The sequence below is a fragment of the Rhamphochromis sp. 'chilingali' genome (assembly GCF_963969265.1).
Source record: "Rhamphochromis sp. 'chilingali' genome assembly, chromosome: 12".
Lineage (NCBI taxonomy): Eukaryota > Metazoa > Chordata > Actinopteri > Cichliformes > Cichlidae > Rhamphochromis > Rhamphochromis sp. 'chilingali'.
In genome coordinates, this window is record NC_137939.1 from 12,281,621 (window position 1) to 12,305,252 (window position 23,632).

Below are 23,632 nucleotides of genomic sequence, written 5' to 3' on the forward strand. Positions count from 1 at the left end.
TTTCAAGTATATGATTTCATTGGCAAGTAAATAATTTATTTAACACATTTATTAATTTATTATTAATTTATTTAACTGCGTGGTGAACTTGGATAGAAACAAAGTATTGGTCCTTTCGCGCTGGTATCTATACCAATAAGAGCGTCGGTATCGATATTTGGATTGATCCACCCAAGGGCGTAGATTTGGCATGGACGGAAGGGACATGTCCCCACCAATATCCAGCAATTATTGAATTTTCCCCACCAATAATTTGATCTCTTCGAGTACAGAAAAACTCTGTTTAGTTTTAGCAGCGCCAAGCCTGCGCTGCAAGGAGGAGAGGAGGATGGCAGCGCAAAGGAAGAACCTGGATATAAGAAAGTATTTTTCAAAGAAACCTGTAAGTCACTTAAAGTCAAGTTCACTCATAAAATGTGTCCGTCATAATAACGTTACAGGCTATGCTAGGCTTTGGCCCACATCAGTCTAAAATTGTAACCATGAATAACGTGTTTTGGAAACTAACTGCACAACAGGCAGCACTATTAGTTATCTCAGTCTCAGAGCAGCATTTCTAATTTTGATTGAAACTGTCAGAGAAAACGGCAGCCTCGAGCAAGCCAGGATATTAGTTTACAGAGGCTGTTAAAATTATACGTCTAACCTTAAAATTTCATCCTAATGGTACTGAGATATTCATAGGGTTAATTTTGAGACAATATATCATGAAGTAGCCATGATTTTGCAAATATTCCACCTTGTAGTGCAGTTTGCAGAAATTGTTTTAAAAATGCACTCACCCAACAAACATTACTGATGAGTGACTCATCAGTAATGTTTTTATAGTGTGCCTAAAATGTTGCATAATTTTGCTGAGAAATCTTTTACTTTGTGGTAATTTTAGATGAGTAGTTTTATGGACAAAACCCACCAGGTCATTCAGTGTTCCCTTAGTGCTAATGTATATAAGAGATGTTGGTGTAATATAACTGAAGTAATGTTGTTAAGTCCTTAAAGTCATATTCTTTTATTGTCATGACTGTATTTAAAGCTATTTTTTTTATTTTTGTATGATACCTGATTTATATGGAATATGGCTGAAGTAAAATACATTTAATAGTAATTTAACATTATATAATTAACATATAAAACTATGAATTTCAATTTTAAATGGTTTAAAAGCATGTAGAATAGCATATGTAGGCAAGTATATATTCTCCCTTTTTATCAAGAAGCAAAGACAAAAAGGTGGTTCGGTGGTTGAATCATCCGTCCCCACCAATGCCAAAACAAAATCTACGCCCTTGGATCCACCCGCCTCTACTCTTGGCGATGGCTGAATACGATTGGTTGGTATTTATATTTAATTAAACGGGTTTTCCAATATTAGGTCATAGCATTTTATTTGTTATTTTTGGCCATTTAATAAAAATGTAAACTTTTGTTTTGTGTAAGGCCAAAGTTAATTTGTTGGATGCCAATTTTCATTCTAGGGACATGTAATCATGACGTGTTGTTTTTGTCATGATATGCGTGATCCACATGAACTGCACCTAAAACAACAACTGTTCACGCATATCATGACGGCTTTATTTGGAAAAAGGCGCCACGTGAAAGAAATGAGCAGATATTTGTGGTCCTTACCAAACCAGCAGTAAACATCACCGCTTCGCGTACCACGCTCTTTAACTTAATGCTATTTCTGCGTCGTCACAAATTTGGACGAGGAGGCTATCCGTAGACATGTGTCATTGTAGTTTAGGTCGCTGCATGGTTTGAAAGAAGCTTTTATGACCGGGAGCAGGAAACTGTTTGTCATTAACATTATGATGGTATGAGAGGTATGCGGGATCTGACGACGGGATGAACGGGAGCGGTAAGTGCGGATGCTTTAAAGGGAATGTTTCCTGCAAACATACACACTGTGTTTGCTAACTGTTAGCCACAACTCTGTTATCTCGCCGGCTAGATACGGATAAATGTTGGCCACTGATGGCAAAAACTAACGGTCATCTTCTGTCAGCTTGCGTACTAAGGTCCCACTTTCTTATTTTTTTCATTTGATCGACTGTGTACTATGTCAGTATAGTGTCAACAAAGGACAAAGGGCTGCTAATAAAGATAAGCATCCAGAATTACTGGAAATTCAACTCTAATGTGAAGCGAACCACCTTTCATTTCTTTATATTTTTGTAGAAAAATGGGAAAAAGGTGCAGCGATTTATCGAAAAATGTGCAAACGTAAATGAAAATACAGTATATAAGGCAGCAACCTAGTTTTTACAGTTCTAGCAAGCTAGGAAGTAACCTTTATTCTTCAGCACAGTCTGAACTCTGTTAGGCATCTTTCATAAAAATGTCTTTAAGTAGTCTTCAAGAATAGTTCTCCAGGCTTCTTGAAGAACATTCAAAGCTCTTCTTTGGATGTTGGCTGCTTTTTGTTCTGTTTTCCGTTTAGATGATCCTACATTGCTTTGATAATGTTCAGGTCTGGGCTCTGGGGACAGTCCAGTTCATGACTGATAGTGTTCTACTCTGTGTTTTTCTATAAATGTGTGCTTTTACTGCACTTGCCATTGCCATAAACCCATTGCCAATCAGACATTTTCAATTCTATGCATTGTATGGCAGGTCAAAATCTGATGGTACTTTGCTCCATTTATAATTCTATCAGTTTTGACAAGATCCCAACACCACTAGATGAAATGCAGACCCAACCATAACAGAAGCCTCACCCTGTAGACACTCATTGTTTACCTCTCTTCTCACCTCCTCCATACTTACTGACAACAGTCACTCTATAAGACCTGCTGCCACTGATTTTTCGGTCAAGTTCTTGTGAAATTTCAGCCAATAACATAATACCCTGGAGATGAATTAATGCTTATCCCTTTAGACCTTGGCAATCTAAAGACTTCACCATTGCCCTACTTTTGCTACTTACAAAAGCACTACAGAAACTACTGTTTCCTCAATTTACTGTTACTTATGGTATTGCTGTTGTATCTGCTGCAGCTGCAGATACTAGCACCTTTCAGTTTGTGTGCCCTTTTGCAGTTTCATAAAGTATTGTTTGGGCTCCGAGTCAGTAAATTTCACTGCTGTTGTTGCTAAAACTGTTTCTAAGTTGCTAAGATGTAACAAAGGAATTTACTGGCCATATCAGGATGGCAAGATTATCCTTTGGGTGTACGGACTCTTGGTCCCGGCAGAAAAGCCCAGTATTGGGTTATTTAATTTCAAGGATTTGTTTTTGCATCCTCAGCTCAGATGACTGTCTTGTGTCTGTCTAGTCTTTTTTTTTTTTTTGCACACAGGGCATTTCCTTTTTGAGACACTGCAGAAATTTTACTCTGTGTAAGTTCTGTATTATCGTGAAATTGAAAGTCTGGGCTTTCTTAAGTTTTGTAAAGAGATGACACCTTACATGGGTGACATATTTGAATGAGTTGGTGACTCTTAACCGGATGAAATCAAGCACTGATTTTTACAAAGAAAATTGGTAGAAGCTGGTGAGTAGCAACATGTCGTTAAATGAGCCATTCCAAATAGTTAGGTACACAGAAAACCGTGGTGAATGACTTCAAAATCAAGGCCCACTGTGGTGAATGAATAGCTGATACTTTACAGGCTTCTTTTGGTTGAGTATGGCCTAGTTCGACCAAAGTGAGCATGTGATTTGGTCAAATTGCCCAACTTGGATAATCCTCCACATGACTGCAGTACAGGCATGGCATAACAGATGACTCGGTTGTTTCTTGTGGTCAGGGTAGTGTGCGTGTGTCGTACATCATATTCTTATTATGAACATGCAGCAGTTATGGTATCATGCACAATACATTGTCTTAATGATAACTTGATATGTGCGTGTGTTTCTTGTTTTTCCAATCAATATCATCTTGGTCTTGAAATGAAATGAGGTAAGCAACTGTAAGTCTTTCTAGAAGCAAACCCTGGTAGTCAGGAGTCATGTTGAAAATTATTTTGACAAAGCACTGTCTTCAGTTTAATTATAATTTTAATAGAAAGACAGAAGTTTGATATAAACCAGTTAAAACATTTGGCTGTAAAAGGCATTTTTCCCCTTAAAAATGTAGATTTTTACCTCCGTAGAGTTTCTCTCTTTTGTTATCTGTTGAAATGTAGTTAAATGTAGCTAAGGTGTACTGGGACATAAACTAGATGGGTAGGTGATCTGGGAAAGGCGCAGATTAGCCCTCTGCTATCTCCACTTTGTCTTTTATCTTAGCAAAGCACACGATAAGAAAGGCAGAGAGCAATCACTGTTTCTCAGCTAGCACTGTCCACAGTGTTGCAGCAACATCCAGTGTATTTTAAGATAGCTGGTGGCGCAAACAAGCACAGAAACGTAATTGTGTTGTTGTCTCTAACTGTTGCTGTGTTTGTGTGTGCGCGCGGGTATGAACCAGATTAACTCGTTCTTTTAGTTTTCAAACAAGGGAAAGCAGCAGTGTAATGTCTGTGCCAGAAAACAGCTGTGAGGTATTGAATGGCCCTCATACTGTGCTCAGGTGCGATTTAATTACTGTGCCGTTCCCATGGTTACCTCACCCGGGGCGGTGGGCGGGTTGCACTCTGGCTGTTAGCTACCTTTATAATAATAAGATAAGATTCCCCTTTCCCCAGTACATTTTTTAATGTAACTGTCCTGTCCATTTGTCCGCATGCGTAGTCTCAGATATGATAAAAAAAAAACTAGATTAAAATAAATAAAAATGAACGTCCTGTCTGCAGTTTTCCGGGTGACGTTTCGTGTGACGGGTTTGTTTCAGAAGCCGGTTAGACTCGTAAGCATGAAGAGCCCGGATCAGTGCAGGCTACAGGGAGCCGAAGCACCACTGCAAGGTGGTCTGATCCGTAACTTTCGGGAAAAGGCTTAATTTTAATCGCGCTTTGACGGTAAGGTCAGTCTATTCCTAAATTGTGTTTTCAAATTAAAGGAATGTGGTTTTCTTTTCGATACGAGCCAGCTGTTTGGAAGCGGAAGTCTGTTCTGAAAATAGCGTCGTTTATTGTGCTTTTGTTTTGATTTTCGCTGTTATCGGTATGAGTTTATAGCGAGCTTTTCACCTCTTTCGCGCTGTAAAGTTAATGTTTTCGTAAAACCTCAAAGTGTTTCCAGCTTAATGAGATGCGCGGATTGACTTTATTAGAGTTTATGGTGACTCTTGAATCTCCTAAAAATCATATACATTGTGATCTTACTTATTTAGAAGTACACAGATGAACAACTGTGAGATGTTTTTACCCGCACTGTCCTGGACTGGAGAGCTCTCCCTGTTCAGTTTAGACTACATTGCAGAGGCAAAACATTTTTTAATATTTGTATCTGAATTCCTGCTCAGGATGTCTCACATTAAAGAAAGTCTTCTTCAAGTTTGCGGCATGGACCGGACACAAGCTTTGCACTGCGTTTTGTCAATATTGACTTTGAAGGCGCGCGCGCGTGTGTGTGTGTGTGTGTTTTATGCTGCTTGGTTCATGTTAATGTTTTAACAGACGCACCATTCACCCTGCATATCCTGTTCTGTAGGTAGTGTGGTGGAGCCGCAGAGCGGACTCCCCTCACCCAGTCCTCGAGACCCCCTACTGAGTCCTGACACACACATGGTAAGAACCTACTCAGTGTTTCTGATTCCTGTTGTGGTGTGTGTTGTTTGTTATCTAGCTGTGAGTTAGATAGATATAGAAAAGAAAAGGTTAAACTGGGAAAATCAAATGCTGTATAAGTGAAAGTGCAGAAACTGATGACTTGATGTTGTGCCCAGCACCTGTCACCTGTAGATGCAGAACTTGCGTTGGTCTCTGTGGCCTTGTTATAAATAACTTCTATCATTTGTGGTTTTTAGTATCACTTCCAAAGACAATACAAGACACAATCTGGCTTCCTACAGTGGCTTTTTAACATGCAATGCCACCAATGATAAGTTGACTAGATTTATGGAAATGAACCGCTGTGTGGATGTGAAAATGAGTCTGATTTTGAACCTGAAATCCTGTTTGGTTCTCTCTCCCACCAGGATGTTCAGGGGTATAAGTGGGTGCGCTGGCGGGTGTGGTTGTGTCGACTGGCTGCCCTGCTGTCCTTAGGGCTCCTCCTGCTTGTGTTTCACTGGCGCCCACGGTTTGGTGTCTTTGCCCGCTGCAAGTCCTGCCCTCCGGCTTTGGCGGATATTCTGCTTCTCAGAGTGAGATAATCAAACAGTTCCTATGCTGAAGTAAACTCAACCTGATGGCTGGCATTATTATCACTGCCTATCACTTTGTTCCACATTGTCCTTGCAGGACTTAATCTAGGCTTCTTATTGCAAAAACTGGCTTGGTCATAGAGTATTAGTATATGTATTATGTATAGTTGTTTACACATTCTCCAACAAAAGATTCCAGGAAGAAACAAAAATCCTTTTGGGGTTGCGTCAGGAAGGGCATCCAGCATACTAGCGTAACTTTACGTAACTTTTAAAAAAAAATATATGCTCGCTAATATATGCAATGATAGTTCCATTCCAAAGTTTTAAATAGGGCGTCATCTCCAGCTTTGTATTCCTGGTGTCCTGCATTCACAGTTTGAAACAAGCTTTTTTAGCTCCTCTCTCATTAAGACCAGCTTCCTTTTACGCCAACTGTCTTCAGATTGGCTGCCAAATGTAAACAGAAGGTTTGAACAGCAGGTGGGTGAATCACTGAAGTACTGGAACTTTTTAGTGAAATACTCCTGCTTACACTAACCTGAACAGTTATTACTTTACTTTATTTTGTGATGTTCTGATCACCTAGATTGAATGGCAGTTTTCTGTTAGATACTTCCTGTCTTGCTTTAAGAAAGTGTCCAGTTTCCAACTCTAACTGGTGAATTTGTGTAACCTTTTCCTTCAGGACAGTTTTGGCCAGCAGCATGTGGTGGAGGTCCTTACAGAGGAGATGGAGGAGGGAAGGTGAACTACTTGTCTATATATTCACACAACACCCTAAGCCTTTCAACTGTGTACATATATCTAAGAGAACTGTTAAACAAAACTAATCTAACTTGGTTGTTTCTTTCCAGTTTGGAGTTGCTTGGACAGTCAGAGGATACCGAATCCAGAGATACAGTTCAGCTGTACAAAGAGGAGGTAAAGCAGATGTTTCAGCAGAACCTTTTGTCCTGAACGGTACTTCTCCAAGATCTGACAGCTTTATTGTGTTGCAGAAAACACTGCTGCGGTACTACCTGTTTGAAGGACTGCGTTATGTCTGGGTGGATAGGAAAGGCGCGTTCTGTCGCGTTAGGTACGGAAAAAACTATAATGCAGTGGGATTCAACTAAACTAGACTCATGAGTTTGTGTGTCTTAAATAAAAAGAAGAACATACCCCCCAAAACTCACTCTTTTAATAGTCTAATGCACTCGTTGTGTTGTGGAAAAAAAAAAGTGGATTAATTTGTTTTTATAGTGTCCTCAATGAGGACTGGACCTGCAATAACCTGCATGGCTCCCAAAAGGGACTGAGTCCCCTGGAGCAGAGCTTTAGGTAGGAAACACATGGACACAACACATTCCCTAATCTCAGAGGACCATGCTGAATAATCAAATGCACGATTTCTTTCAGGAGAACCATATATGGAACAAATCTTATTGATGTGCCTGTGAAGCCTTACCCAAAGCTGCTGTTTGAGGAGGTGGGATACATGATTACCTTCATACCGATTTCTTTTTCATTTGGCTTTTAAATATTTGATGTAATAATTTATTTAAAAAGCTCACATGATGCATCCAGTTATATATATTTTTTAACATATTTTTTTCACTCTTTTTTGTTTCTGTAGATCCTCAACCCATTCTATGTGTTCCAGATGTTCAGCATCATCCTCTGGACGGTTGATCAGTATTATATTTATGCCATATGTATATTTATTATCTCTGTCATCTCCATCGGTATCTCACTTTATGAGACCCGGAAGGTGAGCCTGTTATCAGAAACACACTGGAATTGTAACTGACTGTGTTTAAGCACAGAAACGAGAGAATAATGGTATTTATGTTTTTGTGACCAGCAAAGCATCACGCTTCGCAACATGGCCCAGCTAATCACAACCGTCACTATTCGCAGAAAGTCGGGAGGTGAGGGGTATTTTTGTTTGTTTGTTTTTTTAAGCAGATGTTTTATAATATGAATTTACTTTTTTTCCAGAAACACAATTATTTGTGGAATGTTTAACTGATTGATACTTAAAATAACTTTGACAGGAGTCCACTAATGTAATTCATGTGAAGATGGAAGAGCAGTCGATATGCTCAATAAATAATAAATAATATTAAAAAGTTTTAATTGTTAAAGCCAAGACAGTCACTGAGAGGAGCATGTTTATCAGTTAAAAACACTTCGATTTGCTGATGAGATAAAAAAATAGTGTTCAAACTAAATGAAACTCATTTGTGTCGGTAACAGTTGCTAACTCTTAAACCACAGATGCACCCTGTTAAAACAGAATGTCAGGTCTGATCATTTGGACCAGTTACAGTGTACAAGTAATTTGTTAAACGGTTTAACTGGCACATGCTTGTCCTCCCTTTATGGTCCTCTCTTTATGCACCTACGTGGACAAGGACCTTGACAATGTGCTTTACCGGCTGTAGTTGTGTAACTTTGTTATTCTATCTCATATACAAACATGTTCTACTAAGCATCGCTGAGTGCAAACAGAAAAACTCCCCAGGGAAACTTTAAGCTGTTCCCTTGAGGCAAAAACCAGCTGAGCTTTTTGTTTGTTTAACTAGTTTGCAAAAATATCCAGCAGCTATAGAAATGTAACAAAAAAAGAGAGAGTGAGAAAATATAATTTGGTTCCACATTGCCTATAAGGTTACACATGCAGAAACAGAGAAAAGTACTACATTAAGCACATTAGTGCAGGACTGGTCACGAGGACAAACATTTGCAAAGGAAGTGTGAAATTATCATGTTCAGTAGGTTTTTGATTCTGACCAGTCACTCCAGAAGCCTTCGCATAGACATCTGTACTGGACTGTGTGTTTTCTCAGAGGAGGAGTGTGTGAGTTCAGTGGAATTGGTCCCCGGCGACTGTTTGATCATCCCTCAGGAAGGTATGCTGCTGCCCTGCGATGCTGCCCTGCTGGCTGGGGAGTGTCTTGTCAATGAGAGCATGCTCACAGGTAATTAATTGACCTTAACAGCACCTAAAGACATTTTCAAACAGCCATTTTGAACTTTTCTAAGACATCCTGCAGATGTGCACGTGAGAGCAAATGTTTGGACATTTTATTTGCCAGTCTGTGTAGTGTATGATAGCTCTGTGGCCCATATGATGTTTTAAAACGGGTAATAGTCGGATGAATTCGTAGATCTTGCATCATGCCTTCAGTGTGTTCTAACCAGGTAGCACCCTGGCCTAAACCAAACTGAGTCGTTCCAGTAGTGAGAATAAATGTGAGGCAGACAATTTCCTGCTTTTTGAGAGACGACAGTTTCTAACAATGTCCCTATGTAACTATCGTAACCAGGTCCTGACCCGATTCTCCGCATCTGGAGTTAATGTGTGGAAAAACAAAATCGATTGGCTGTGCTCCTCAGTCGTCATGTTATTTGCTCGTCGTGCCCACAAGACTAATTTAAAAGTGTTATCAAGGCTAGAGTCAAGTCACATTTCACAACCTTGAGTGTAACTAAAGCAACAAATTGGCCATCAGAAGGGATTTTCTTCACTTCCAAACTACTTTACATGTCAGTGCTAGTTATTCAATGAATGTTTAGTGTAGGAGTCTGTCCAAAAGAGGGTACATAACTTGCTTCAGACACATTTTTATTATTTGACCAACTAATGGTCGTGGCGCTTGGTCATAAAGGTGTGTTACTAATTCTTTTTGAGGAATGTGTGCAGTAATCTGCTCTTGTCATCTGTGTCCAGGCGAAAGTGTCCCCGTGCTCAAGACTCCACTGCAGGCTAGTGATAGGAAGTACAGCTCAGACACTGAGCGCAGACACACCCTGTTCTCCGGTACGCAGCTCATTCAGGCAAAGGGAGGAAGACCAGGAGGCGGTGGGGCTGTTGCTGTTGTTACAAGCACCGGTGAGTAGAGAAACCGATGATGTGACTCGTTCTTTTAGAGTTTATTTTGCAAGTTGAAGGGACCCTGTGATGCTTTGACTCCATGCAGAAATATTTTTCACTGAGGCAAGACGGATCAGATTTTCCTGAAGTGATTAATAAACATGAGTATAAAGAAAATATAAAAGGGTTTACAGTTGCAAATAATTATACATTCAATATATTTTGGCACTTAAACTGTTTATACACCAAGTGAAACCACTTCTGTTTGTATGTGGATTATCCACAGGGTTTTTCACAGCCAAAGGTGACCTGGTCAGCTCCATTTTATATCCTCAGCCAATCGACTTCCGCTTTTACCGAGATGCCGTCAAGTTCCTGCTCATCCTGGCTTCAGTTGGTAAGAGCTTTAACAGCAACCTGGTTATCATTGAGACATGAAGCCTTTTGACCCAATAACAAGTTTTTCCAATATTCCCCATCTCACTGCTGCAGCTCTCATTGGAACCATTTACATTTTTGTGGTCCTCTATAGATCAAATGTAAGTGGCATCTCTAGTGACTGCATGTTTTGCTCGCATAGTAAAATACTATCACTGACATGTGGTTGGATGTGTATCCAGGTGACCTGGGCAGAGCTGGTTATTAGGAGTCTGGATATTGTAACCATTGCGGTGCCTCCCGCTCTGCCTGCTGCCATCACTACTGGCACAATCTACGCTCAGCGAAGGTTGAAGCAACGTGGCATCTTCTGCATCAGTCCACCGCGCATCAACATCTGTGGCAAGGTCTCACTCTTCTGCTTTGACAAGGTGAGGAGGGAGAGTGTTGCTAGAAGTGTGCTGTGTACATAGAGATGAACCACAGCTACTTTACATGTTGCTGGTGCTTTGTACATCTGTTTTCTTAGACAGGAACATTGACAGAGGAGGGTCTGGATGTGTGGGGAGTGTTGGAGGCGGGGCCTGCCGGTTTTTCAGAGCTGGTGCCTGAGCCCAGGCTTTTGCCTCCGGGGCACCTGAGGTCTGGCTTGGCTTGCTGTCACACTGTTGCGCTGCTGCGTGGCCAGCTCCTTGGAGACCCTTTGGAGCTTAAGATGGTCGAGTCCACTGGTTGGGTATGTTACCGTGTTACTTATTTCAAAGTGCTTGAGCTCGCATGCATCTCATTTAAAAATTTGGATTTTTTTTAAATAATTGATGAAAATGTATGCTTGGAGGCTCTTTCAGTTTCACAATCTGAAAACATTAATGGGAATTGGAGTTCATTTTTTTTCTGATTTTGCAGACTCTTCAAGAGCCAGATGGAGATGGCAGTGTGCTAAATGCAGAGTTTGGAGGCCACAAAGTTTTGGCAGTAATGAGACCACCAGATCAACAAGCTTATGGAGCAGTGAGTATCCCTGTTATCACTGATACAGGTTGATCAGTAGGATTTATTAAAGCGAATGCTTACTGACTGTAAAGTTGTTATATGGGCAGCGGTTGTTTTTCAAATAGTTGCTCCTGTGTTTCGGCTGCTGATAATGAAAGATGTACTTGGTTTGTGCCTCTTTTCTAATGCAAGACAGTTGGTAAGCAGATGTAGCCAGGGCAGGTGGATAAATGAAAACGCGTAAGCTTAAGCAGCGTAATTTTTTTTTTGTCTGCTTTGTCTGCCATTTGGAAAGATCAAGAACTTGCCGAAAGTCTTCATTTATTCTTTCATTTTGCTCTCAGTCCACGGATGAGGCGATGGCAATTGTACAAAGGTTTCCCTTCTCCTCAGCCCTGCAGAGGATGAGTGTGGTGACAGTGACCCACGGGGGGCGCTCAGCTCTTGCTTTCATCAAAGGATCTCCAGAGATGGTGGCGAGCCTCTGCCAGACTCAAACAGGTTCAAAATTGACACAAATCATAACTATAGCTTTAGTGACATTTACTCACGTTTTGTTTTTTTGCAGTACGTTTTCCTATTTTATGACATTTGTCCAAAATGGAATGTTTGCATTTCCAGTTCCAGCACAGTTCTCCAGCAAACTGCACAGCTTCTCCAGTGAAGGCCTCAGGGTTCTCGCAGTCGCCTACAAGCCATTAAATGTGAACTCTAACTTAAGCACCATTGAGCGGTAAGAACATAGTCTATATTTCTGGCTTAATTGTGGCACAAAAACTTATCCATTTTTAAAAAAATGATCTATAATAGTTTAATATGTTTGCTGATCAAGCTGTTTGTCCACAGAGGGGAAGTAGAGAAAGACATGCACTTTCTGGGTTTGCTGATGATGAAGAACTTGGTAAAGCCTGAGAGTGCCAAAGTTATCAACATCCTGAGAAAGGCGAACGTTCGCAGCATTATGGTCACTGGTGAGGAATGTTTTTGTATTCATCACTGACCGTGCAACTTATAATATTTCTTGTTATAAGATAGTAAGTTGCAGGAATCGACACAGATGGGTTTTTTAAAAGTCTTTTTGTCCCATCTTGTGTGTCTTTTTAACCATAGGGGACAATGTTCTAACAGCAGTTAATGTAGCAAAAACCTGTGGGATGGTGGGATCTGACGAGAAGGTGATATTCATCACTGCAACCCCCCACACTGCCCAGTCCATGCCCACCCTGAGGTTCAGCCTGGAGGAGGAAGCGGCTCTTTCTGGCCAAAGTTCAGTAGAGGTCATCACTCAGGTTGGTCTTGCTTAAATGGGACACTCCACTCTGGATTGTACTCTGTTGCTAAAATGTTTGTTACAGTCATACTAGCAGCTATGAAATTATGAAACGGCTACGTTGTGAAAGAGTTCCAGTTGAAGTGTTGCTCACTGATGTCACGCCTGGTTTCTGTGTTTGTGCCTGTGGCCTGCAAACATGGAAGTAAATGACCTCAGTGCTCAAGTAAAGTCGAGGACTCATATTGTTGCCTGGTTATAGTTCATTTTTAATGGAAGCAAATTTGTGCAGCTTTGAAGGCAAATGAAATGGTATGATCTTCATCTCTCTCTCATGTCAACACATTTCTAAACAGCTTGAATGCTTTCTGTTTCTATGACAGTTGTATGCATAACAAGTCCAGCTATGGCCTACTTTTTTTCAACTGGCAGGATTCATTCGAGTTACTGTTACTGATGTCTCTCCTCCTCTCTCAGGGTTTGTATCAGGGTGGTTTTGTCTATCACTTGGCTATCAATGGCAAGTCCTTTGCTGTCCTCTGTGACCACTTCCCTGAGTATCTGCCGAAGGTAATGGAAACTGTGTAAACAGGAATACTTTGACAGTGCACCGCACTTGCACGCTAATGACTTTAACCTGCTGTCACTGCAGGTTTTGATGAGAGCCACGATATTTGCACGCATGGCCCCTGACCAGAAAACCCAGCTAGTGAAGGAGCTGCAAAAACTGAAGTGAGTACAGTTTCTGCAGCATACACAAACTAGAAAGGAGTTGACACATAAGGAGAACAAATGGGAAATAAAACAGAGTAGAAATATAATGAAAGGGAATCATTTTTATAACATTAACTGTGAAATACTGCTACTGTTTCTGAAGCTACCGAGTGGGGATGTGTGGAGACGGGGCCAATGACTGCGGGGCACTAAGAGCTGCTGATGTCGGGGTTTCTCTTTCCGAAGCTGAGGCTTCAGTTGCCTCACCTTTTACTTCCAAAACTGAAAACATCAGCTGTGTGCCCCTGCTTATCAGGTAAAGACTGAGATTAAAAGCCTAGAAAACACAAAGCAGATGGGGGAAGTCTTTTTGAAAACCAACCAAACTTCTCATTTGTGTCTGCAAAAAGAAAAAGATCTGTCCTTTTTTTTTCCCCGTCCTACTCTTTTTCCATTCAGAGAGGGACGATGTTCTCTGGTCACCTCCTTCAGTCTCTTTAGATACATGGCCCTCTACAGCCTCATTCAGTTCTGCTCCGTCATCATCCTCTACACGGTGAGTATCAGCAGATCACAACTCCCTCATCTTTCTCTGCTTTGTCCCCGTAGATCACCTTAAACATGAAGCTGCAATTTATTGCCAGCTTTTCATCCATTGTAGAAATAAACCAAAACATACATTTTATGGATAAAATGACTGAAATAAACTAAAAATGTATGAAAATATGTGTATAAATAACTCATAATAAACGTTACACATGTTTCAGATAAGCAAAGACAAAGATAACACAAAACAGGTGTAATGATACCTGCATTTTGGTAGGTCTGGATAGCCAAAAGCTATCCGGCTATCCAGACCTACCTGGCCCTGTGGGAAATGGTTATTACCCCCTCTTCATCCCACCCTCTATATTAATTATGAATTAATGTGATTAGATGCATTTTTTTTTTTTTAACGATGAGTTCAGTTTCACACCCAGGCCTGATTACTAGCAGATCTGTTGGATAAAGAAATAACGTGACCTGTTTGACAAGGCGAAACAGGCAAAAAGATCTCAAAAAGCAGCTTAAAAACAAATTAATCAACATCTATCAGTCTGGAAAGGGTTAAATATCTGATGGTTTGGGACTCCAGGGATCCACAGAGAGAGACATGATCCACAAATGGTGAAAACTCGGAACAGTGGTGGACCTACAGTGGCAAGCCTACCAAAAATACTCCAAGAGCTCATTGAAGGTCATCCAGGTCACTCATGCTGGAAAACCCTCCGCTTTGGCTGAATGAAAGCAGTTCTCCGAAGAAAAGTTGAGCAAAGTTCCTCCACAGCGATGTGAAACATTCATTGCAAGTTATCACAAGTGCTTGATTGGACTTCTCGCTGCCAAGGGTCAAACCCCCCCCCCCAAAAAACAAAACAGTACAACCTGGTCTACAGGTAGTGAGAAATGAATGTGGCCAAAAACTTTAATAAAACGGCATGAGCGAAAGCACACTGCATTCTGTTCAGCTCTCGTCAAAAAAAGCAGTTTTAACTGTTATTCTTAGAAGCAAATGGAAATGACTATGTGTATGTGGAGCTCCAACTTTAAAATGTGGAAAATGTTCTTTCACTTAATATTGAACACTTTGGTAGCCCATAAAATGTGACCTGTGCAGTCTCTTAACACCAAATGCCAAACAGAACCACAGTCCGGTTGACTTGATCTGCATGAAAACAAAACAAAGTCCTAAATCATACAAGTTTGTTTTGTTTTTTTTTTCTCCCCTAAATAATCATTCTTGATGTGTGTCCAGGTGAAGACGAGCGTAGCAGACCAGCAGTTCCTGTATTGTGACATTCTTCTGGTGACTCTGCTGGCCATTGTGATGGGAAGAGGAGGCCCTAGTGAAGAGCTGTACCCTTCCAGACCCGCGGCTAGTCTGTTGGCCCTGCCTGTACTGGGCAGCCTCTTCATCCACACCTGCATGATTGCTCTGGGCCAGCTGGCTGCGCTCTTCATCACAACCTCAGAGGAGTGGTCAGCAAAATAGCTTTTATTTCTCATCAGACTGCCCTCAAGAAAACTGTTTATGTTGACTTCTGTGTGTTCAGATGCAGATTTAGAAAAAGAGCATCCCACGTGTTCTGCACTTTAACTCTTATTTGTCTCTTCCTTCATTTTTAGGTATATTCCTCTCAATGCGACTGAGGTCGGAACAGCCAATCTGCCAAACTTCGAAAACACCTGTGTGTTTGACATATCTGGTTTCCAGTACATCATCATGTCAGTGGTGGTCACCAAGAGCTACCCCCACAAGAAACCCCTCTACCACAACAGTGAGTCAACATGTTCAAATGCCAAAGGAGGATGATTTCAGTTTGGGAGGGCGATACATTTGGACAAATTTAGAACTATTCATGAAAGTCATACTGAGTTCAACATTAGTGAAACTTATCACTGATGCAGGACAGTTGAGTCACAAGTGTTTTTTTTCTCTCCTTTTCCCAGTGGTTTTCCTTATCCTGCTGTTCGTCCAGTTTGGTGTGACAACCTGGCTGGTGTTGTATCCTGGGGCTGTCTTTAGCCGGTTACTTCAACTGTACAACATCTCTGACATGAATTTTAAATTGCTGCTCGTTAGTCTGGCTGCTCTCAACTTCCTCATTTGTTTTGTCGTGGAGGTGAGTGATTTGTACGGAGCTTCCCAGATTCCCCGTCTGTTAAACTACACAGCAAAATCAACGAAATCAGACATCTTTAAAGTGGCTGTGATAGAAAGCTCGTAATATTCTAAAGTGAACATGTTTGCTAGAATAAGGCCCTACTGTAGACTTTTTTTTTTTATTATAGCACATTTTAAAAGCAGCAGTGCTGACCAAAGGAGTGATGTGACCATGCTTTCTGATGCCTGTTAAAAGATGCACAGCAGCATTTTGGACTAACCACACATAGTCCACTCTAGAGGTGTTGAAGGCCTGAATAAAGAAGATGGGATTTTTCTTTAGCGAATTGATAGAACATTATTTAACAACTGTGGCCACATTTGTTAAATAAAATAGATAAGCATCTTAAAAAAAATAAAAATAATTAACAGTGAGGGAACAATAAGAAGCAAGAGGGCACACTGTGTCAAGGTTTGTGATACCATCTTGTAGACTGTTAAACGGAGGCTGCAGTGGGACAGAGGGATCAAATTAAATGGGGTAATAGTAATAATGATGCTTTCATTGCTTTAAGTGAGATACGATACTGTGCAAAAGTCTTCACACTTCATTTCCTTATACTTTGCTTTCAAGGAGCCAGGCTTGTTTTGCAAAGTAGGTCTTGAGCAATAGTTCAAGACTCTGAAGTTCTTTCAAAATTTTCTTTGGACACAGACTTGCTTTTTAAAAAAACAAAAAAAAAAGAAAAAAAACCCCCAAACAAACACACTTCCCATTATAAAAGAAGTGCTGGGTCTAAAAAGTAACTTATATTAGATGAACATAAAATAAACAGAAATCCAGCCCAGACCTGAGACAGTAATAATTTGTCATTTTCTGAGCAAAATATAAAGTATAGGGGTGCCTCAGTACTGTTGTGCAGTACTGTATATCAACAGATTCCCTGAATTATTCTACCACTTCCATGTTTTTTCCTCCCAGGTGCTGATAGACCTGGGTCTTTTGAACTGCCTTCGACTGCTGCGAGGGAAGCGTCCGTCTAAGAAACAGTATAAACAGCTGGACTCTCTTCTGTCAGACTCTACATCATGGCCGCCTCTCAATCAAACTCTGACCCCCACAGATACAGTTCTGTGCTGTAGCTAGCATCTGCTTGGCCTTCCGTGACTGTAATCTGAGCCAAACTATGCCACAGATGCCCAAACTACATCCCCAACTTGACCAACAATGCAAAGTCTTCAATAATAAACTATTTTTATTTAAGCTGCGTTTTTTTTTTTTAACAAGTTATTTCCATGAATTTAATGTGTTTTCCAATGCAAAGCACTGAACGTAAACATTTTTTTTTCCCAAATCATTTTATTAAAGTATTTACAGGCAGTTTGTGTTCGCACTTGGCTAAACCCGTCTCCTGCTCTGTCGTTAGAATTCCTGAACAAAAAATCGCTTACCAGTACTGTGAACTCACCCTCAGTTTCTTGAAATACAGTAACACAACCAAAAAAAAAACCCAGGAAGTAAAGATGTGATACAGGAGGCACAAGCTGAATTCAACCACTGTAAGAACTTTTTGTGTTTATGTCACACCATTTAATATGGCTTTGAAATCTCCTCTGTTTCCAAAAAAAAAAAAAAAAAATAAATCTATTGAACACAATGGTCTTTGAAAGCCACACAGGCAACTGCTCTCTGGATCGCAGCTAGCTGCTCCATTTAAGCAGTGGACCATCACTCACCATTCTTGTGACTAAAATGCTGACGGTGGGAAAAAAAACAAAACACACCCAACATTCATACACCTTGGGGCATAGACATCATTTCAGTTACATTGCAATTTATAGAGCACGGTTTCTAAGTGCCAACCCAAGCTTAAATACGGACATTAGCTGTATGAGCAATCAACCCTGCTGGAAAAATACAATCTTATTCATTCATTCAGCCTCATTCACTTGACCTGAGTTCCTACATGCTGTACTTCAGTGGGGTGTATGAAGAAAAGAAGCACGCCGCCAACAAGGTGGAGTTAAGACAGTGAGGCTCGAGAGGTACAGCAGTAAATTCACCATCTGACCCTTCTTTAAATTGCTGCCAACATCACCTTCAAATAATGATTTTTAGGTTGTTGTTTTATTAGTTTTTGATTTTAAAAAAAGGGCTTTTGGTTCTTTTTTAGTTAAAAAATACTGCTCTGACATTGCTGCCCTCTTCTTAAAGAAAAAACTGCAGGAAAGCTACTTAAAATGGACTTCAATCCAACATCTCATCTTTTTTGCCTTTACTTTTAAATAGAAATGAAATGACAGTCTAAGGAAGACAGCCAGAAAGCTTTAAAAAAAAAAAAAAAAACGTAAACATACCTTGTCAGATATACAACTTCCACATAAATCCTAACCCCTGTTTTAAGAAACAAATGGCAATTTACATATTAGGTTGTGTCCTGATAAATCTAAAATCTCAGTCAAGTACTCATTAGCAGTGTGTGCATTTTAGACACCAGCTGCAGTTCCAGGTGTTTAAACCATACAAAGAACCCAACATGTAATATTGTCAGATTTTGCCACCAAATAAAGGTGGAAAACATATTTCCTATTTCTTAAAAACAGCAAATGCTATGTTTATTTTAAAAAACAAACTCAATATAAAAAGCTGCTCTAAACAGATTCTTGCGGTGTATGTGTGTGTGAGAGAGACATACTTTTACCTGTTAGATATCAGAACAACCCTAGATTTGATAAAGACAAGCGAGAGAAAGATGAGATTAAAATTTAGTGAGCCAACAACTGAAAATTAAAAACACAAAAAGGTGACGTCTTATTGCTGGGAGAAAGCTGCTGCACAAGTACCAGCTCATCTCATTTTAACATGGCCCCTCATTTTTCCTCCTCTGTTTAAGTCTTTCTGTTTGTCCTTTTGGCATCCTCTGACGAAGCCACTTAGAACCGGAGGGGAGACAGATGGAGGTGAGGGGCTTTTCTTAAAGGGGAACATCACAGTGAGTCCAGAAAATGTCCATAATCACAGTGCCAAACAGATTGAAGTGGGGAGAGATGAGAGCATGTTTTCATTGGACTTCTTCCTGGAGTTCCTCGCTCCCTGTCGGTCCTAGACGGCTGTGAAAGAGGCCGACAGCAAGGATGCTTTACTTATAGATCCCCGTGTACGTAGGGAACTGAAGGAAGACGTTTTTAAGAATACAGTACTGCATTTGCTCTCAAGAGACCCTTTATCTCTCTCCCTCAGGGGCTGGGGGGCCCTCTAGGTGCACTTATCTGTGCTGTCGGAACCCTTGGGTGCCGTCTGGGCCGGTTGGCTGCCGGACAGTGTGACTGTTTGATCTGGTGTCCTCTGAAGGCAGTGTAGAGTTATTGTGCCCTGGTCTGGCATGAAAAAAAAAAGAAAAAAAAGAAACAGGAATAAATTAGAGACAGCAGTCTTTTCCATATGCCAACAGCTTGACACAAACTGCACACAACTCACTGCCAGTTGGCAACGTTCAGTCATAGTTTTTGTTTTGAATGGACGTCCTACTCCAGAACTGTCCTACTTAAAGGATTCCTGTCGTGTCACGAGAGACAAGTACCAGCACACGATTTTACAGTTTTGTCTTTAAAAAACAAACTTTCAACTTTTACACCACTGCACTTTGGTTGCATTAACACTGATTCTGGCAAAACCCAAATCAAATGAATAGAACTTCCTCTTTTTTATTCAAATAATGTCACATTAAGTAATGCAAAGGATTAGGAAGCTTTCTGTGATCAGTGTAAGTTTCAACCAAAACCAAAAGATATATTAATTAGCCGTAATCTTCAGAGCGGGAGGACATGAAGTCCACCCATCCTAGTAACCGTGTCCTCAAAGCTCCTGTTTATCCAAGAGTATAGATTACAAGTGTCAAATCAAAACTGTAAATAAAAACAACCCCGTTTTGAAATTGTGATAAGAGACTCCCTTGCATTTTAGACTGAAACACAAACTTCATACTTGTGCCTGTGCATAGGTTGCTGTTCTGTCAAATGACTGCTAAGCTCCCTAAAGTAAGCAAGCATTTTGTTAGGCTGTGATTAAAACGCCTCAGTTATATTTGATGAGTATTACCTGTCTATGTTGGGCTTATCCTGTGGCGTCTCCTCTGGGCAAGCGCTGCCCAGTATTCTCTTCCTGGCCTCGGCATACTCTGCTTCTCTCTGGGCCAGGGATTTGACCTGCGGTGTAGGCCTGTTCTGATTCGGGCCCGAGGTCAGAGAACCGTTACTCGCAGGCCGCTTCAAAATGCGTATCTGGGGTGGAGGTGCAGCTGGTAAGGAGTCATCCTGTATTACCATGGTTTTCTTCAGAGATCTTGAAGAATTGCTGGAATCCCTGGAAGCAAAACAACAGAGGCCGTCCATGTAAATTTACTTACATGACAGATGGGAAGAGGCCGCTACAAATGAGTGCTAATAAGTTTAGAGGATAGAATTAAAGTCTTTAAAAAAAGTTGTATTAACAAAAGCAGGTATTGCTATAAATGGTACAAGTATAGTGGGAACAGCAAGAAGCATAAGAACACAAATAACATTTTTCTTCAACCTTTAAAATCCTTACTTTTCTTTCTGGCTGATCCTTAGCTTCTCTTCCAACCGTTTTTCCATTTCCTGTGTGGAAAACCAGCATGCATGGGGATACATATAAACAAATGAAACTTTCAAGATAGGAAGAAGTTCAGCAGGCAATAAGTGGGAAAGTGGATTGAAGTTGGGATTCAGTTACAAGCTATTTATACATGTGCACAGCAGCTGCCAAGTCATAACAGAGTGAGTGTTCCGCCTGCTAACATTAGCCGCCTGATGTTGCCAACGAAAACTAAATGTAGATGTTAGCAGAGGTACCGGCGAACCCCCAGCAAGATACGTTAAATCAACCCGCAAGTTCAACCTGAGGAGCTTCTGAAGTTCCGGCCAACCCCAACCAAGAGCCACGTTCGTGACGTCACCAGCTAACGAGCGTTTGCCAAACTACCGTGACTACAGCTACCTACTGTTAGCTGAGTGATACCAACTGACCAGTTGGGTGACATAACTAGATATCAAACCGGGAACTAGTTGACAACATGGCCGAAATAGTCGAGCAACAGCCTGGCCTTGTGAGGAGAGGGGGAGAACACGCTGAACAATACAACCACTTTCAATCAGGCCCCACGACAATGAACATCAACGTAGCGGTACCTATTTAAAGAAGCTTATATTCACTTTCTGACAAATTTCCTCCTTAAATTGACTTGTCGCCATCCACGGGCTGCTTTGGCTCTGACGTTACCGCGGGGATGTCATTTTTTCCAAGATGTTTTAAGCTTTAAAAATGTATGCCGAAATGAATATGAGGCAAATTTAGATAGGAATATGGACTCTGGTGCTCTTCTGCGAAGTGCCTATACCTGCCGACAAATAAACTGACTTTATTTTGACACATTTTCTACGCGAGCAGTAAATGGCTAGCTTAGCATTACATTAGCCAACTTGAACCTTAGCATTTCAATTGGAATTCCGGGGTTTAGCTCGCGTCAGAAGCCATAGTGCTTAGCTCGCCAACGTTAGCTAAAAATCTAGCACATTAACGACAATCAACGCGAAATTATTCCAAACAGCTTCAGTCGTTTGCTTGGCAAAGTCCGCGTTAAGCCTGGTTCAGTGTCAAGCTATTGCTACTTGTTCGCCAAGTTTCTTACAGCTAACATTAGCTTTAGCCACATTGTTGGCCCGTAAGACCCGTTAACGTTGAACAGCGTTATGGGAACTTCTTAAAGCTAACCCCTTCGTTAAAAAGAATCGCCTAGAAGCACATGTGTCTTTAACCGAAGCTACATTGAGACATTTGTTATTTACCCCACTATCAGCAGCTTCTTCCCAACTTTCAGCGATCTCCTCATCCATGTTACATTTTGCTCAGACACGCTGTAGAGTTAGGTGAACCGTCCTCCTTCAGGTCCGCCTCCCGGCTGCCTTCACACAGTGACGTCACGATCACGGATTTCCCCAGAGTTTGACGCTGATTTTTTTTTTTAAGGCCACACTACATTTCAGTACAGTCTCGGTAAACAGAGCATTTATATTATGCGTAAAGTTATGTGAACTGTGTTCAACAAAACAGTGACTTCTTCATTGTTAACAGCTTTATGATAACAAAAGGCGCACCGTTTTCAGAGACAGTATAAAGACAGAACTCGGAGGACATTTGCGTATTCTAGTGAAATTTCTTAGCCAAACCCCATATACAGATGTCAGTATTTTTAACCAGTTGTGCTACATGACATCTTTGTCATAAAATGACATGTACTTTTTATGCCCTTGCATTAACATCTGTGGTTTAAATTTTACATTAGAAAGCGAGGTAAAAACGTCCATGTGGCTGCACAAATAATATGGCTCGCTATTTAGTGAGCCTCAGAAATCATGAATTCATTCATTATTTTTCCATCTGTATTCCTTCTCCGTGCTAAGAAGATGTCTAAGAAAAAGTCATCAGTGTTCTTGAATTGAGAGAATAATTTCCTCAGCTTCGAGTCCTTTTTTGTCATATATGGCAGCAAAATTTGCTGGATTAGAGCTCATGTTTATAATCAGACCTTATATATTTATATATAAGCATATATTTTCTCAGTGATGATCGCTTCTTTAATTGCATAAAATAAAGAAGACCCACTGTCATTTGTAGTAGAAAGTCAGACTGATTGATGACACAGCAAGCTGTTAAATTATTGTACTGTACTTGTTATCCAGAGATCTTTATTGCTACCGGAGTTACATCTCCTTCCTCATTATCACAGTTTTGTTCATAGATAAGAAAGACTTTTAAATTGCTCTTAAAGTGATTTACACCGGAACCACCGGAGCTAACCTGGACAAAAAGAACATGAACTCAATAAACTCACTGATGTGCATGTCAGTTATAGTGGCAGTATGTGCCCCATTGCAGCCAGATATATTTCTGTTTTACAATGCAACAGAAATGTGCTGCTGTTTTTTGTTTTGTTTTTTTTACATTTTACTCATTTATTTTTGTAAACAGCAGATTATACTGTACATATTAGGTAGAATATGTCCTACATCTCATTTCAGTGGAGACATTTTTGTAGATTCAATACTTGTAGGATATTAGTGTTCTGAATAAAGACATGAAGGCGATCTGAGTGCAACACTTTGAAATAAACACAGAACTAAAAGTCAAGTGTTTGTTTGTTTTTTCGTTTACCTGGGATCTTTGAGGAAGGATTGGCACACAGCTGTGGCTTCTGTTATGGCAGCCAATCAGAGAATAGCTGCTTTTAAGAAAAGATGGCCTTAAAGGGACAGGAGCTAAAACAGTGGATGTTGTTTGGAAGCTCACTGAGGGCAATTATAGGATACATAAAGATTATATTTAAACCATCCATCCATCAGTTTTTCTACTGTATAAATGGTAGAAACGGATGAACGTATGGAAAAGTGAACCATACAAAAGCTACCCTATAGATAAGGCAGAGTAAAAGAATAAAAATGTAGAGCATTAAATGTGCACTTTCAAATCTTTCATGTCATTTCCTAGTCCAAACAGCCTGTCC

General features: G+C 40.5%; 2 protein-coding genes across 4 annotated transcripts; one reads left to right on the forward strand and one right to left on the reverse strand.

Annotated features, from left to right (window-relative positions):
- The first annotated feature begins 1,601 nt into the window (after window positions 1–1,601).
- atp13a2 (ATPase cation transporting 13A2) lies at window positions 1,602–17,657 on the forward strand. 3 transcript variants are annotated; one of them, XM_080898121.1, is made up of 29 exons: window positions 1,602–1,858; window positions 5,537–5,613; window positions 6,024–6,191; window positions 6,880–6,938; window positions 7,049–7,115; window positions 7,193–7,272; window positions 7,437–7,514; window positions 7,593–7,662; window positions 7,810–7,944; window positions 8,038–8,104; window positions 9,026–9,157; window positions 9,910–10,071; window positions 10,340–10,450; window positions 10,546–10,592; window positions 10,674–10,862; window positions 10,961–11,167; window positions 11,338–11,442; window positions 11,769–11,925; window positions 12,046–12,157; window positions 12,271–12,395; window positions 12,535–12,713; window positions 13,172–13,264; window positions 13,347–13,426; window positions 13,572–13,724; window positions 13,868–13,964; window positions 15,204–15,427; window positions 15,575–15,726; window positions 15,899–16,071; window positions 17,035–17,657. In XM_080898121.1, exons 1-29 carry the CDS (start codon window positions 1,846–1,848, stop codon window positions 17,197–17,199), a joined length of 3,477 nt encoding a protein of 1,158 aa, XP_080754247.1. In that variant the 5' UTR covers window positions 1,602–1,845; the 3' UTR covers window positions 17,200–17,657. The 3 variants fall into 3 exon arrangements, with proteins under 3 accessions (XP_080754247.1, XP_080754249.1, XP_080754248.1); XM_080898123.1 differs by lacking the exon at window positions 1,602–1,858 and adding an exon at window positions 4,675–4,907; XM_080898122.1 differs by lacking the exon at window positions 1,602–1,858 and adding an exon at window positions 4,675–4,902.
- A 1,075-nt stretch (window positions 17,658–18,732) lies between these two features.
- Window positions 18,733–22,049, reverse strand: szrd1 (SUZ RNA binding domain containing 1). The gene is made up of 4 exons (XM_080898124.1): window positions 21,918–22,049; window positions 20,641–20,690; window positions 20,152–20,415; window positions 18,733–19,430 (listed from the first exon to the last, which is right to left on the reverse strand). The coding sequence occupies exons 1-4, from the start codon at window positions 21,963–21,965 to the stop codon at window positions 19,319–19,321; spliced, it is 474 nt and encodes a 157-aa protein (XP_080754250.1). The 5' UTR covers window positions 21,966–22,049; the 3' UTR covers window positions 18,733–19,318.
- Between the last annotated feature and the right edge of the window lie 1,583 nt (window positions 22,050–23,632).

Coding starts and splice junctions, on each gene's coding strand:
- atp13a2 (XM_080898121.1), top strand. Junction 7,116..7,192: donor TTCAGCTGTACAAAGAGGAG/GTAAAGCAGATG, acceptor ATTGTGTTGCAG/AAAACACTGCTGCGGTACTA. Junction 10,451..10,545: donor GCTCATCCTGGCTTCAGTTG/GTAAGAGCTTTA, acceptor TCACTGCTGCAG/CTCTCATTGGAACCATTTAC.
- szrd1 (XM_080898124.1), bottom strand. CDS start 21,965: ATGGATGAGGAGATCGCTGAAAGTTGGGAAGAAGCTGCTGATAGTGGG. Junction 20,416..20,640: donor AGGATCAGCCAGAAAGAAAA/GTAAGGATTTTA, acceptor TTTTGCTTCCAG/GGATTCCAGCAATTCTTCAA. Junction 19,431..20,151: donor GATAAGCCCAACATAGACAG/GTAATACTCATC, acceptor TTTTCATGCCAG/ACCAGGGCACAATAACTCTA.